General features: G+C 43.5%; 1 protein-coding gene across 8 annotated transcripts in view; it reads right to left on the reverse strand.

Annotated features, from left to right (window-relative positions):
• ZC3H12C (zinc finger CCCH-type containing 12C) overlaps positions 1–16,068 on the reverse strand; it is a 47,348-nt gene extending 31,280 nt beyond the window's left edge. The window contains exons 1-2 of one of the 8 annotated variants that reach the window (XM_083499313.1): positions 15,454–16,067; positions 7,624–7,786 (exon numbers count right to left, since the gene is read on the reverse strand). Coding sequence is in view for 1 of the 8 variants with exons in the window: in XM_083499311.1 (XP_083355437.1) it covers positions 14,135–14,656 (522 nt within the window). In the remaining 7 variants the exon portion in view is untranslated. The other 7 variants (XM_083499315.1, XM_083499314.1, XM_083499316.1 and 4 more) reach the window with 7 other exon arrangements.
• Positions 16,069–16,747: the final 679 nt, after the last annotated feature.

The following is a 16,747-nucleotide window of genomic DNA, read 5'->3' on the forward strand; positions in this document are numbered from 1 at the left end:
CTCACAATAGCCAGAGCAGATTGCCTTAGGAGAAACCTTAATACTCTCCCCTCCCCTCCCCTCCCCTCCCCTCCCCTCCCTGGCCCCACTGCCTTTTTAGTATTATGCAGGGAGCTAGATTTTCTATGACCTCAGCTTTTATCAACAGGCCCCGAGGCAAAACTACTGTTCACCTCTGCGACCATCCTCTAGTTGGAGGAAGTCAAAAGCACACTTCTTATTCAAGCCCATCTAACGGAAGCTTGCAAAACCCAAAGAGCTGAACAGTAATTAAGGCTGAGAGTTTTACCTATGTAACAAAATCACTAGTGGAAAAAATATTTTAAAATTCTTAAGTTGCTTTTGGTTGCAGAAAGAATAGTTGGCTGTATCCAATGGGATTCTGCTTCCATGACTTCCATTCTCTCTTGTCCTAATGTCCTCCTGCCACATTTGCTGCAGAAGGTATCTCCCTGAAGGCAAATTTGAGGTGAACAGGGTAGGAGGCTGCAAACATAACTATGCATAATTTCTAGTCAGTGCATGAAGTGGCTAAGAACCACATGGTTGTATTTGCTAGATAGACACAGTTAGATCATGCCCCCTCTCCTCTGGAGAGAAAGTGAAGCTTCTTTCTTCTTCCTCTCTCTCTCTCTCTCTGCATCATGTAAGCCATGAGAAGGACATGTCTGTGCTTATTCCCAAGCACAGATCACATGTTTGAAGTGACTTTTCTATCCAATGCTATTCTGCCTGTATTATCCTTGCTGTTGCACGGAACAATGTATGATACAGATCTTGAATCTGTAAGTAAAGAATTTTAAACTTACTTAACAGTGTGTGGTTTGCTCGTTGCAAGAGGTAGAAAGAGATTGGCTGTTGTGTGCAGCTGAACAGGTTAAAAAGGCTTAACAACCTATATTCCCAACGCTGTCCTGTGCTGCTTATCTTTATGAGGTTAATACCCTGATACTGGGGCTCTCTGTGTGCTTGCCCTGCATTTTGAATCCAGGCATCCAGCCAGTTCTTCTGTTGTTCACCCACACATGTGGGTCCATAGGGGTTCATATACAGATTCTCCATCATATCCCAAGCCCTGTTGGCTTGCACTAGCCAGGACAGAATGAGGATAACGACTTACCTCCTCCCCATCATGCAGAGATCCCCCCCCTTTATTCTCCTCTTGCCACTGGTTGCAATGGAGCGGGGGATTATTTGCACCAGCACCAGGCTTGAGAGGATCCAAAACTTGACTGTTCCACCCCTGTTCAGTTCTCAGAACTCTCCATTTCAGGCTCTAGTGCTTGCTACTGGCAGGGCCTGATAGTAGCGGCAGAGCTGTCTGTGCCAAACTTTATTGACTGAAAGTTCTGGATGTTTACATCCCCCAATCCTAGCCTTGTTTACTTGAAAATACTTCAAAGTGAGCGCATAAGTTTGCAGCCTTAGCCTTATCTTACTTTGATTGCTTACATGTGCACAAGGATAGGCAAACAAATGCCTCTCTGGGTTTCTACGCCAGTATTATTCTGCAAAGCATGTCTAAGGTTTCAGGTTATGATCTGAGGTTGTAGAAGTCGTATTTAGCGCAAACTAATCACTTTTATGGGTTACAATATCCATCAGTATAGATGCTCATTCAGGAAACAGAGATTTCAACATGGGGAAAAAATAACACTTTGTAATAATGTTACAATAATATTTGTAAGTGTTCAAGCCCACAGCGAGAGCTGAGTTTTGAAGGAAGGTCTAGCAAACCAAAATTCAACACACTGTCTGCTACGCTGGACCTGTTCTGAACATACACTGGTGAAAGTATATATTGTTTATTTTTTCTTTTTATTTATAATTTTCATTTATATACAGTCATACCTCGGGTTGAAGTAGCTTCGGGATAAATATTTTCGGGTTGCACTCTGTGGCGACCCAGAAGTAATGGGTCGCGTTACTTCCGGGTTTCGCCGCTTGCGCATGCACAGACGCTCAAAATGACATCGCGCACATGCGCAGAAGCAGCAAAACGTGACCCGTGCTGTCGCGTCTTACGTTTACTTCAGGATGCGAACGGGGCTCCGGAACAGATCCCGTTCGAATCCAGAGGTACCACTGTACGTTACAACCATTATTTAACCATAATTTTAACATTTTCAATTTCAACTCCCTTCCCCTTTCTGCATTTCCTTACATTTGTTTTCGATCTATCCTGCATACTCCAAATTGCCTTAACTTATTCTTTTAATCATCTATTCTCTTATATACATTTTTGAAACTGCATGTTTTTTACAATAATCCTGCCAATGTCTTGATCTGTTTACAGTTTGCTTGTAACATACTGTTTCTACATTCTATAAATGTAGCAGCGACCATTTCTCAACCAAGAGTTGTCTCAGAGGTCCAATGAGATACGAAGTCAGTCCTTTAGATCAGGGCAAAACTGTCAGACAACTGTCAAGGCATTCCTCCAAGTAAGCTCGCCTCAGCAAACAAATGTGAAAAATATATTCGGTGACCCTTTATAATCAACATGTACTTTTACTTTTGAGTAGAAAATATCCTTTGAAATAAATTCAGATTTAAGCTTTCTGATGTCTAGAAATACCTTCACCAAACCCAGACTTAAAGTGGTGGGGAAGACGCACATTTTTCTGAATTATACATATGCCCCCTGCCATTCTAATACTTCAAATGACTATAAATGGGAGATTATACAAAAAGCCTCTTTGTTAAAGTTTACTTTATGCATAATGATCAGTTTCTATTAAAGAAAATAATAGATCATCTGCAAAATCTCTGCTGATTTATTCAGATTCCCAAACTTTATCCTGCTATTTTCCATCACAAAATAGAATATGAAGAGTGTATATTAATTAGGGTGAGAGCCCTTCAATAAAGTATTTCTTGTACGCCACTTAAACATGCACAGACATTGCCCTGCCAACTTGTGTTCAAACCTCACAACTTCTGTCAGGGCTTCTCTCCCCTCAATCCCAGCTGTCCTTTTCTCTTCCTCTCTTATGAATAGGAATGCAAAATCATATATTTATGACTGTAGGCAACAACACGAAAACATTCAGCTCGGTGGGACTGGCTCGTGAATTAACATGCATTGGATTGTGCTGTTAAAATCTAAATAATGTAGTGTATGCTACTGAGATGCTATATTTTAATTTTTTTTTACAAGCATTCCAAAATGAGTAATTTCCATGTACAAGTCTGAATACAACACTCGAACCATACAAGGTTCACTTTCAGAGCAATCCTAAGTGGAGTTTGGAGAAGCACTTTTTCTTGTCATTTTCACTATACCGGATCCAGCTTGGTGTAGCTGCGGAGTCTTCAGAGGTTTGAACCCCGTGCATCCAAGGCGACTGGCACCACAACCCCAATGGGCAACCCTTGTCTCAACGACAGCAGTAAATCACCAACACACCTTCATAACCCCTTCAGTCATTAACATGGGGAGGTCATGACTGCACTCCTAACTGAACTGATTGGATACAGAAAATATTTCAGTTTCACTATTTTAGCTATGAGAAGATATTTCAGAAACTTATACAGCACATAAAATTAATATGCTTTTTTGTTCTCGTTATTAAATATGGTCAAACATGCTAAAATATTCTCAATTAATGTAGGAAATTAGAATTTTTTCTGATTCAAATTTTGCCTGAAGACCTAGATAATTGATTTTTGCTGCTTTAGCACTGTATTTATGCTGCTTCTAATAGTCGAAAATTTCTCTCAACCAAAATTGATTTGAAGATCAATTTACCCAACATATTTAAGATTACACGGAATCTTTCTTGTCTTGTTGAATAATCTGTTTACTGTCAGCACATCACAAAGTTTCTCTGCAGAAAACTGAGCATGCAAAATCACATTCAGAATATTTATTAGATATTTGCATTTATGTACACCTTCTATTCCTCTCTCTTCTGTTCTCGACTCAACCGTACTTCTTAAAAAGTTCACACTTGCCAGCTTCCTGACAATGATAAATGCATTTGGAAACCATTCCCTCAAAACTAGAAATGGCAATTCAATTAACATCAATATATATTAATTTTTACAACATCTTGCATTGCAGAGAGATGACATTCAAGCGTTTCTTTACACTACCAATCCCGACTATCAACAGATGGTTGGTGGGCCAGTGTTAATAAAAGCTGTTTCTTATAAAAGAAGGGGGAGTTCAGTGGTGTTTTTTTATAAAAAAAAACTTACCCATTTTTCTGTACCCATGGGAGAAACCTACACATTTCTGAGTGCTCTTCAGCTGCACTGAGATAAACACTGTAAGTGCTAAATGAACAGCATGGCGTGTAGATCTTATCAAGATTTTAAGAGTACTTATCGCCAGAAGCTGATGGGCTGTCTTTTTTCACAGGCAAATGAAATATAACTGTATATGAGCTATAGCTAATGGTATATGCAATATATTGCAGGTAGTTCCTTCGATTCTGATCTAAAACTTCTAACTACTGCATTCCTTTTCTGTCATATTTCTGAAAGCTAAGATAATAGCACTGCCACCTCATTGCAAGACACTTCACTAAACCACCCTCTCTTTTAGTATCCCAAGTTAAGAGTTCAGCATCAGTATCAAATATGAAGTCAGTCTGTAGTGGGCTGTGCCACCCTCTCTAATGTTTAATAATGGCTTGTATCTAATCTAGTGCTCAGGATGTCCATTTCCCCTAAATCTGTTCTGGGGTTTCCCCCAAGCCCTTCAGAGCAGGTTTGGGGAGGATGCCTGGTGCACCCAGGGAGAGAACGGGGAAAGCCCCATTGCACAAGTGGAACTCCTTGCACCGATGGGGCGATTATGTAGCGTGGCACTGGATTCAAGCCAATGCTTCCCGTTATCAAGTAACAGTCTGTTTCAGGCTTTATTCAGGTTCGCAGCTAATCTAAAACTGGTTTTTGTCAAGGCGTGGTTCTGCAAAATGAGGACCTGCCTTTTGCACACACTCCCTCCTGCCCTCTCAAAAGCAATTTCCCCTTCCACCCCCTTCCCAATATTAATGTGTCTTTTTTTAACCAGATGAAATTCACCGTTTACAAACAAAACAAAAAAAAGGAGGGGGGGAGGTTCTGCATAACCATGGCTTGCAAACCCAATTCAAACTTTGGTTTCAACCCCTGGTTTACATAGCATAGCTGGTTTTACTTATGGTTTGTGTCAGTGGTCATTCAGTGAGTGGGTAGCTGAATATGGCCATCTTCTTTCTTTTGTATCATGTCTTGTGGATTGCGTAAAGGTAAAGGTAAAGGGACCCCTGACCATTTGGTCTAGTCGTAGCCAACTCTGGGGTTGCGGCGCTCATCTCGCTTTATTGGCCGAGGGAGCCGGCGTACAGCTTCCGGGTCATGACTAAACCACTTCTGGCAAACCAGAGCAGCGCACGGAAATGCCGTTTACCTTCCCGCCGGGGCGGTACCTATGACGTGCTTTTGAGCTGCTAGGTTGGCAGGAGCAGGGACCGAGCAACGGGAGCCCCCCCGTCGTGGGGCTTTGAACCACTGTCCTTCTGATTGGCAAGTCCTAGGATCTGTGGTTTAACCCACAGCACCACCCGCGTCCCTGTGGATTGCATACCCCTATGTAAATCGTGTTTTGGCAGAATGCACCTGCGAGTAGAGCATGTGCAATGTTTTCTATGGGGCTCTCTGTGTTTGGAAGCGTCTGAAATAACACATGTTCCTTGTCTCCATAAATGCTTGTCTTAACTGACTTCTGCACACATTTGGCTCTCTGCAAGGTGGTATTCTGCTTTCCTGCTTTGTTTTTAAAAAAGGACAGACAGCAGGCAGGCTAGTAATTTTCTGTGTGTGTTTTTTTTTTGCAAGGTTGTCCTAAGATAGAACTCAGGGGGGCTTAACTGAATCCGTTTGGCAGGCTGGATTCTCATGCGTCCAGCTGCCTCAGGCCATGCTGACAGGATGTGGGGCAGTCCATCTGGCAGTCACCTGATACTACAATGCCTGTCGGGTGAAGCACTTCCTTTGCAACAGTGTTTGCTCCACCTGAGGTTTCCTAAGCGGCGTTGATCCCAGCCAGGGCTTGCACTTGGCATCAAACTTTTAGAGGAACAACCAGGAGCACAGCTTAAGGCTCTCAGTTGTTGCTTTGCAGCTGAGGCTTTACCTGCCCCACACCTAACATAATTATAATAGCTTTGCAGGGCAAATAGGACCCCTGTCATGGGTAATTTGGTCCATGGACAGGTTCCCCATGCCTGATACAATGGGTATAAGCATTATCATCAGCAGAAGCAAATGCAGCAACTTCAAATATGCCCAGAAGCATAAAATGCTACAATCCTGTATTTGTTTACTTGGAAGTAAGTTAACTGAGCTCAATATGCCTTCCTTATGGTGAGAGATGCATTGCATTGCACTGAAAGAGCTTTATGGACTAGATGACTCTGCAACTTAGGATAGTGACAACATGATGGGAAATGTTCTCCATTAAGGTGTTAACACCCAAGATAGCAGACTGCCCTAGGTTATCATTCAAGGATTTCAGGTAAAACATAACAAGTAGACATGCCTAAGATTGTGATGTTAATGTACTTTCTGTTGTACTGGCTGCTAGCTGGCTTCTGGACATATTTCAAGGAGGAAATTTGACTCTTTAATTGGGGCCTTAACAAGAGATTAAGGCTTCTTTGTAGACTATAAACGAAGATTTTATATGACCTATGTTATTACTGTCCCTTTAAAAACTTTGGAATGTTTTCTCGTGGTCAGATTTATTTCCCCAATTCTTTACAATAGAAAGCTTCTAAAAGGTTAGTCTCAAGGAACCATCAATCATATTCATTTCTCATTACTGAAAATTTAGATTTAGGCAAGTGCCAAAAGGAGAAATTTGGAGCATTAATTTTACTTGCAAAGAAACAGAAAACAATTCTTTCAATTCCCCATATTCTACTGAAATCCTTTAAAGCACAAAATCCTCCATAGTTTGAGTTTCCAGCATCACCTGCTTATACAGATATCCCTTTCAAACAACATAAACAATCAAATTTGGTTTATCTGTGAACTAAATAGAAATGATAATAGTTTCCATCAACTCAGCTGAACCATTAATTTTTACTTAAATAGTCTAAGCATTACAATTAACAAGTAACCCAGTGAAATTCTAGAATTTATAAAGCAACTGAGTCGCAGCCCCTTGATCACAGTAGAAATACACACATTTGTTAGGAAACGGTTCTCGGTTGTGTGTTCTAGCCAAGAGCTGTGGATGAAAGAAAGAAAACTCAACATGCTTATGGTGAATTTATTTATGGAGCTGTTTTCTGCATGCTCTTAGTTGTTGGGTTCATATAGAAATCTTTTCTAATAACATCTGAAGGACTAGCTATTCAGCTGACATTAGGGACTGCCAAAATGAATTAGAAAATACAGTCAGAACAACTAATTGCATTTTTTAAGCATCTTGGTAAACAGCAGGCCCACTGCTGTAAATACTTGTCAACTCAGGGCTTAAACCACTTAGATCACCACTGTATAAACCGCAAAGATACTGGGTTTTTCCCATCACCAGCACAGCTATATTTACATATTAATTTTGCACATACAGTACTTTTCAAGACCAGCATGGGTCCCTTCCTGCCACATCTCAGATGTTCTTACCTAGCTGAATGGATTTCAGGACAAACAGACCATCATACTGGATGCTAGGATCTCGTTCTCTGGAGTTCCATCCCATTGAACTTGCAAGAATCGTCTTGTGAGAAAATGTGGGCTACTGATTACCATATGGAAAACACAGCGTAGGTTGTGCATATGAATATTCCTGTAAAAGAATAAACCACGAGGAAATAAGGTAGTTGATATGCTTTCGCTGAAGCTTATGCAAAATACCTTGGTTTCGTCTTCAGTTATGCAGGGGAGGAAATTGAAATTCTACCGCAAATAAAAATAACCTTGATGACACAAAGTACGAATCCACTTAACTTTCACAATGGCTTTTTGCCTTGATCAAAAAGTTTAAAATAGAAAACAAGTATCCTGGACAATAAGTTCTTACACTTCAAACACTAACTCTGATGTAGCCATTCCATCGAGCTATAACAGAGGGAGAGGAGCTAGTGCAGGGCCTCTTCATTGGCTCAGCTGAGGGTCCATCAACTTTGGATCCTCCTCTCTTTGATTTTTTCCGTTTATACAGGAACCCCCTAAGAGCTAGTACTTGGATTTGCTTTGTTTTCCTCCTCCCTTCCAATCGCTTTTCCTTTTGTGCCATGTCTTTTAGATTGGAAGCCCAAGGGCAGGTTTTTATTACTGATATTTGTAAGCCTGGGAGCCTTTTGTCTTTAGGGTGAAAGTGTGTGGTGTGTGTATACTTCAATAAATAAAAGAAAAACCTTGCCCCATGGCCTTTCCTCTCTATCTGGGGAAATACCGTATTTTTTGCTCTATAAGACTCACTTTTTTCCTCCTAAAAAGTAAGGGGAAATATGTGTGTGTGTTGTGGAGCGAATGCAGGCTGCGCAGCTATCCCAGAAGCCAGAACAGCAAGAGGGATTGCTGCTTTCATTGTGCAGTGATCCCTCTTGCTGTTCTGGCTTCTGAGATTCAGAATATTTTTTTCCCTTGTTTTCCTCCTCCAAAAACTAGGTGCGTCTTGTGGTCTGGTGCGTCTTATAGAGCGAAAAATATGGTATATGTTTCACATGTTATAGTTTCACCATGTTATACAAAGTGAAGATGTCAGGGAATAAGAAGGATTTTTTCCAAACAACAACAACAACAACAACAATAATTTAATAAGATTTATTGTACCTTGCCCATCTGACTGGGTTGGGGCAACCAAAGAGGCAGTGTTTAAAGAACTGATCATCACTTGCCAATTCCCAATTACATAAGCAGTGGCCAAACATGTTTAGGATTGCAGAATCACAACCTGGTCATCAGGTTATAACAGAGAGACAGATGAGACGTCTGAGCCAACACAATCGGGATAGGGTTGCAAGTTTTAAGTTGCCAGACCCTCAAAATGTACATGTAGGATCAGGCCATATTACAGATGAACATATGAAGCTGCCTATATGGCTCAGAATATATGGCTCCTCCTCTCTGGCAGGACTTCAAAAAGTCTTGGAGACAAAAGGGCTCAGGAAGATCTATCCAATGATGCTCAAGGTCTTATGCTTGCATGCACGCATAATATGCATACTCTTATCGAGCCATGGGTTTTCCCTTTAGCTATCACATTTCTAACCACTGAGGATACTTGCATGTTGCAGATTCAGATAAACATTTGAGGCAGTTACTGAAACAGTACAGTTGCACCTTGGTTCCCAAACGCTGAAAACCCGGAAGTAGGTGTTCCAGTTTTCGAACGTTTTTCTGAAGCTGAATGTCCGATGCGGCTGTCGGCTATTGTTTCCAGGGCACCTGCACCAATCAGAAGCTGTGCCTCAGTTTTTTGAACATTTTGGAAGTCAAATGGACTTCCAGAACGGATTAAGTTTGGCGCTTTTGTTTTTGCTGTTTATTTTGCATTTTTGTTTTTGAGGCTTTTTTGGTTAATTTGTTTTTGTGACTGTGTGGAACCCTGTTCAGCTACCAATTGATTGATTGATTGATTGATTGACTGTGGAAAGGGATAAAAGCTCCCCATCCAAACAGTGACTATCATTAGTGCAGGTAAGATTTTTTTAAATCATCTACAATACTGTCTTGTTTATTTTATGAATCAGTGGTCTCGTTAGATAGTAAAATTCATGTTAAATTGCTGTTTTAGGGGTTGCTTTTAAAAGTCTGGAACAGATTTGCATTACTTTCTATGGGTAAGGACGACTTGGTTTTGGAACGCTTTGGTTTTGGAATGGACTTCCAGAACAGATTAAGTTTGAGAACCAAGGTAACACTATAATTTGAGGCAGGAGGGATGATCACAAGTTTGAACACAGTGACCCAAAACAGACACGTGGAGAAACTGACACCCTTCAACTCCTGGCTCAAATGAAATGTCATTTGTTTCCCTACAGGTGGAGACCCATGATGATCCCATCCCGGAGCAAAATGCAAAAATGCTTTTTATAATAATAATAATAATAATAATAATAATAATAATAATAATAATAATAATTTATACCCCGACCATCTGGCTGGGTTTCCCCAGCCACTCTGGGTGGCCTCCAGCAAAAAAAATTAAAAATACAATAAAACATCAACCATTAAAAACATCTCTAAACAGGTCTGCTGCCTTTAGATGTCTTCTAAAAGTCAGATATTGACTTTTGATGGGAGGGCATTCCACAGGGCGGGTGCCATTACTGAGAAGGCCCTCTGCCTAGTTCCCTGTAACTTGGCTTCTCGCAGTGAGTGAACCGGCAGAAGGCCCTTAGCGCTGGACCTCAGTGTCCGGGCAGAACAATGTGGGTGGAGATGCTCCTTCGAGTATACTGGGTCGAAGCCATTTAGGGCTTTAAGGGTCAACACCAGCACTTTGAATTGTGCTCGGAAATGTACTGGGAGCCAATGTAGGTCTTTCAGGACTGGTGTTATATGGTCTCGGCGGCCACTCCCAGTCACCAGTCTAGCTGCCGCATTCTGGATTAGTTGTAGTTTCCGGGTCACCTTCAAAGGTAGCCCCATGTAGAGCGCATTGCAATAGTGCAAGCGGGAGATAGAGCGTGCACCACTCTAATGAGACAGTCCGTGGGCAGGTAGGGTCTCAGCCAGTGTACCAGATGGAGCTTGGACACAGAATTGACCTGCGCCTCCATGGACAGCTGTGAGTCCAAAACAACTCCCAGGCTGCACACCTGGGGCACAGCTACCCCATTCAGGACCAGGGAGTCCTCCACACCTGCCCTCCCCCTATCACCCCAAAACAGTACTTCTATCTTCAACCTTAATCTGTTAGCTGTCATCCATCCTCCAACTGCCTCCAGACACTCACACAGGACTTTCACCGCCTTCACTGATTCTGATTTAAAAGAGAGGTAGAGCTGGGTATCATTTGCATACTGATGAACACCCAGCCTGCCCAAACCCCCTGATGATCTCTCCCAGCAGCTTCATATAGATGTTAAAAAGCATGCGGGAGAGGACAGAACCCTGAGGCACCCTACAAGTGAGAGCCCAGGGGTCTGAACACTCATCCCCCCCCCACCACTTTCTGCACATGGCCTAGGAGGAAGGAGCGGAACCACTGTATAACAGTGCCCCCAGCTCCTCGAAACGGTCCAGAAGGGTGTTATAGTCGATGGTATCAAAGGCCACTGAGAGATCCAGCAGAACTAGGAAACAGCTTTCACCTTCATCCCTAGCCCACCGGAGATTATCAACCAGCGCGACCAAGGCAGTTTCAGTCTCATGATAAAGCCTGAATCCCGATTGGAAGCGATCCAAATGGTCTGCATCCTCCAGGCGTGCCTGGAGTTGTTCGGCAACCACCAGCTCAATCCTCTTACCCAAGAATGGAATATTTGAGACTGGGCAATAGTTGGCCATATAAGTAGATTTGGGGTAGGGCAGTAAATATGAAGAAAGATAGTGATTGTATTGTATTTGGGTAGTTATATTTGGTGCAGAAAAACTGACCGACCTTACAAAACCACCATTCGCCACACTGACTTTCATCCATCAAACCAGCTCTGATGTTGAATCAGTGGAAACAGAGTTTATTTCATAAGGTATGTGAAAGAATAAGCTCATCTAGCTCAGCCTTACACTTTCTAAAAGCATTTGCCTCTACCTAAACATGCAACAGCTGGGCAGTCAATCCTGAAAAGGGGAAAAAATACATGTGCCACAGGGCTAATTAAGTAAGTAATGCATGTCTACTTGTGGACAAGTATGCTCAGATAGCACAAAAAACCCAGATCGATCTCCTGTTTAGATTTCTGCCATCTGCTCATGATTGCAATGAATCACCCAGCTACTTCACCGCCTGTTTAAAGCAGTTTGATTCTGGTAGGCATATACAATAAATCTGGATGCCTTGTTTCTGGATTCCACATGAGGTATCAAGATCTGTAAAACTAAAATTACGGTAATAGCTAATATAATTATGAAAATGCTTGCAAGATCCCAAGACCCAATGCAGATTATGAACAAACAAAACCACAGTAACCCTGGGCTGATTTTTAAAAAGTTCTCTTAGATATATACTTTCCCAACAACAACAGAACTGGGAGAAATAAAATTCTGTCCCTTGAGCTCCAAATGAAGCTATCTGAAGGGTTTTTACTGCACAGAAGAAAGTAAAAAAAGACAAATAAAGAAACTATCCAATTATGTTGAATAATTATTGACAATTAAACAGCAGAACATGAACTTTGGGGATTCATCACAGTTGTCGTTTTTTAAACCTAAGGAACATACCTTTTTAAAGACAAAAGACTAGAGGCACTACAGTTGAAAGAAATATTTATGAGAAAACCTTTCAGCTCAAATCATGAAATATTTACAATAATTGCAGATGCAGTTCTCACCAACTTAACTGAAATTCATTATACAGTATTGAACTTTTATCCATACAAAAAGTATCAGCAAATGGCATCTCAAATATTTGAGAGTCCTGTATATAATTTCACAAGATGAGACTTCCAATTATCATTCAGAACAGCAAGCAACTCTCAAAAACTGCATAAATACAATGTTTAATAGTGCTATTAATCAGATGGATACATATTTTTACTATTGATTTTTACTCCTAAAATAGTCACACTTTAAAATAGTATATACATTAGCCTCAAAAGAACTTGTTAAAAATATTGGGTAGTGTTATACTTTTTATTCAGAGTAGACCTACTGAAATTAATGGAACGAACTTAGTCATGTTTGTTAATATCAACGTGTAGCACAGCTAGCCATTGAGTTAGAATCATATTTGCCACATTCCAACTCTCTCAGAACTAGATACCAATTAAGACTGTGGTTCTATACACAAACCTATCTAAGAGTAAGTCCCACTAACGTCAATGGAGTTTACTTCTGAGTAAATATGTATGGACTGCATTGATCACCTGTGTGTTCTGTGTATGAAGAAACACTAATCATTCTGTTTTAGTTCTTGAAAGGGGATGGAATGTTGAAATATAATCTATTTATTCAATAATTCTGTCATTTAGATACTGGGTCAGGTGGAGCACCCCCTGATTTTCACACAGCCACAGAGGAAATACGGTTGTGGGCAGAATGTTGTGCTGGCTAAGGAAATTCAAGACTTCAGTTATGAGTTTGCTAGGTGGCTTTGAACAAGTTATACTCTCTCGGGTCTGATTCACAATTTGCATTCTGCCACAATATCAACACATGTGCACCAAATCAGTGCATGCACATTTACAAATACTGTTTTATCACATTGTAAATGGAAACACTAGCTTTTTATCCTACCCTTCCTCCAAGAAGCTCAGGTTGATTTATCTGTTCCCTCACCTCTATTATCCTCACAACAAACCTATGAAGTAATTCAGAATGAGATGGGCTGCAAAATCCCACATTGAATTTCAGGGCTGAGTGAGGTTTTAAAAATGGATTCCCCAAACCAACTACTGTCACCTGCACCTCACTGATTATCAGTCGGAAAATATACCCAAGGTATCCAAGAGGAAAAAGTTGAGTGTGACCTACTTTGCAGGATAGCTGTGTGCCTCTAACAGCCCAATTTAATAATGAATTCAATAGGGCTTACTTCCAAGTATGTGAACATTCAGGATTTCTGCCCACCAGTACAATCCTATAACCAGACTCACTAAGAAGAAAATAAATAATAATAATAATAATAATAAAGTAAATGATGATGATAATAACAATAACAACTTCATTGTGACATACTCCTATCCAAATACTGTTTAGGCTTATACTATAAAACACAGCTCCTTGGTGGAGAGGCGAGCAAGTCCTCAAATAAAGGAATCAAAGGACTTAAGAAGCGGGAGCGGGGGGGAAGCAAATAAATTCATTTTGAAGCGAAATAGCCTGACTGGGAGGAGGGGGCCTGGGAAAATCCTAGGAAAGGAAAAAAAAAAACGCCCTAAAAACTTTCCGGGGGAATATGGGCAAAAAGCGTTGCAGCTGAAGGGGTGGGAAATGCCGGTTAGCGGGTGGCGGAGAAAAAAAGAGGGAAGGCTTCATTGTCCAGTCCCTGAGCTAAATATGAGAGGCTCGGGAAACGGTCTCTCACCTTCCTCAAATTCAAGGCGAAGCGGCCCTTTCCCCCCTCCTCTTCCTCCCCGCCCCCCGGAGGGGCTGCAACCCGGCCTCTGTCCGCGCCACGACCTTTTCGCGGCCGGGGGTCCGGGGAAAGCTCCCCTACGCGACCCCGAGGAGTTGCCGGCGCCCGCCTCGGCCTTGCGAAACCACCGGCGCTCTCCCGGCTGGGCCTCCGCAGGACCGCCTCCCGCCTGCCCAGTCGCAACGGGAAGAGTCTCCCGGCGGCCTCGGCTTTCACTCGCCACCCGGACAGGGTCACCCGGGGAAGGGGAAGCCCGCGGCCTCCTCGGCTCCAGACGCCGCCCCCGTCGCCAGGGCCTCGTTCGCCCCACAGGAGCGGCGGCGGCGGCCTTCCTCGGCCAGACACCTCCCCGCGGAGCCACCTGCTAGGAAGGGGGCAGCTATAATAAACCAGGGGGAAGGGCCCCATGGCGTCCGCCTCCCTCTCCTCTCTTGCTCTCGCCATGGGGGCTTTCAGTGGAGCGCTCCCCATGTAAAGTGCCCCAAACCCCCACAAAAAGTGAGCCACGGTCCTAGGCGCGGTGGGAGGGGGGTACACACACAACAACATTTGTGGTGGTGACCCAAGCGTTGGTGTGGTTGAGGCACTCTCTGCACATGCTCCAAGGCCAGGGGGCTGAGCTCTGGCACATGCAGCCCATCCCTTGTTTGCCACACGTACAGACTCCAGTGACACACCAAGAATGAATGAATCAACCCAGCATTACTACCCTCTGAGACTGCACTCTGAAATTACTGGCGGAGATCATATATTCTTATTCTTATTATGCTTAGGGCATGGTTTGAAAGCCCACTCGCCCTGCCTGTCCCTACACCACTACACTCATTCACCCAATGTTGGGTGCGGGCCCTTACCCTCCGACGGCCACACACTCCCTGCCACCCAGCCCATGCCTTGCCCTTCTCTGCTGCCCGCCTTCAGGATCCCAAATGTTGCTTTTACCCTATAACTCGTCACGCGCCAGAAGATTCCTTTGCATTCCCACGAACTGGATCCCTGGAAGCTTTTAGATTTCCCTCTGCCGAACCTCCCCCCCCCCCCGCCTGATCTCCGTCCACGTCCAGGACTTCCCCACATTTTCTGTACGCCCCAGCCTGCCAGAAAACTTCAATCTCCCCACTGATCTCTCAAAGCACACAGACCCACCCCATAAGCAGGCTTCTAAATCACCTCACCAGCCCCCTCGCCCCAAACTTATCCAGCCCCAGCAATTCTGCCCCCCTCTCCTACCTTGCTGTACGCTCCCACCTCCAAACAGCACCCCTTACCTATGGGTCTCTGCTTCCATCATCCTCTTCCCTTGGATTCTCATGGGAGTCGTCCAGCCCTTCGATCCTTTCTGCCAGTGCTCGAATTACATACGGCGGACCTCTTGTGAGGATGCTTTTTTTTAAAAAAAAAGCTATGGGAGGGTCGTGATTTGGTTAAAATTTGGAAGAATAAAGAGGTGGGGCTTGCAGACGGAGCACCCGGCACCTGCCCCCATCCCAATAATTCCTCATCCCGCTCTTATCCGAAAAAAGCCCAAAGCGAGTCCTTACTGAACGTGGGAACCCAAACTGGCTCGTGTCAGCAGCAGATTCCGGGGGACCTTTTTAAATGCTCTCTCCTGTAGCGCCCAGAGCTCTGGGACAAGCCTCTCTCCTTCTTCCCTGCGAGGCATCATGCTGGCTTCTTTGCTTCCTCTCATGCCGCCGTTTAGTAAAAGGAGGCTTCCTCTTTGCCAAGGGAAGGCAGTGCTCAAAAGCTGCTCTCTCAGCTCAGTGCTAAACCTCCTCCTGCTGGAGGGAGGTTGGTAAGAATTGCATCCGAACACAAATGCTGACAAAGTGACAACATAGCGGGGTGCCTGGCGTAGGGTGGGGTGTGGGGTGGGGAGAGACTGGCACCCTAAGACGTCTGTGGCGGCTTGTTAGAGCTAAAGCCCATCATTTGTTTTTAGCATCAGTGCTCACTTACGGATTGCAAGAGAAAAGAAACTGCTTTTCTTTCTGCATTAACAAATCCTCTTCTTTCCCTAGGGCTGGATCACCCTCAGGGGCATCGCTGTCAACTTTCCCCTTTTTTAAAGGGAAATTCCCTTCTTCCCAATAGGATTCCTCACGAGAAAAGGGAAAAGTTGACAGCTATGCTCGGGGGTACCTTCCAGTTCTACAATCTATGAAACCAGTCCCTCAAAGCTGGAAGTAAGAAGAGCACAGCTCTAGATCAGAGGGCGTGTCGTCCAAGTAGCATTGAGCCAGGTGGAGCTCAGCCCACGCATATAGCAAAGTGATCAGGCAGCTTGACCCACCAGAGCAGCAGATCCCAATGTTGATTTTTCTTTACCGCCTCCCCCCCCCCCTGCGATCTTCCCTCACCCATTTTTTTCTCTGGCAGGCAAGGGGTCACCATTTTGGGGTCCACCTCAGATGCCGAAATGCCTTGGGCCAGCCCGGCCTTGAGCTCTGGAGGGTTTTCATTGCAGAAATTTATTTATTATATTTGTAGGCCGCCCTTCATCCATAGATCTCAGGATGGTTCAGCAACAACGTTAGGCCAGCTGCCTTAGTTAATTCAAAG

This window comes from Podarcis liolepis (assembly GCF_965112155.1).
Source record: "Podarcis liolepis genome assembly, chromosome: 4".
Lineage (NCBI taxonomy): Eukaryota > Metazoa > Chordata > Lepidosauria > Squamata > Lacertidae > Podarcis > Podarcis liolepis.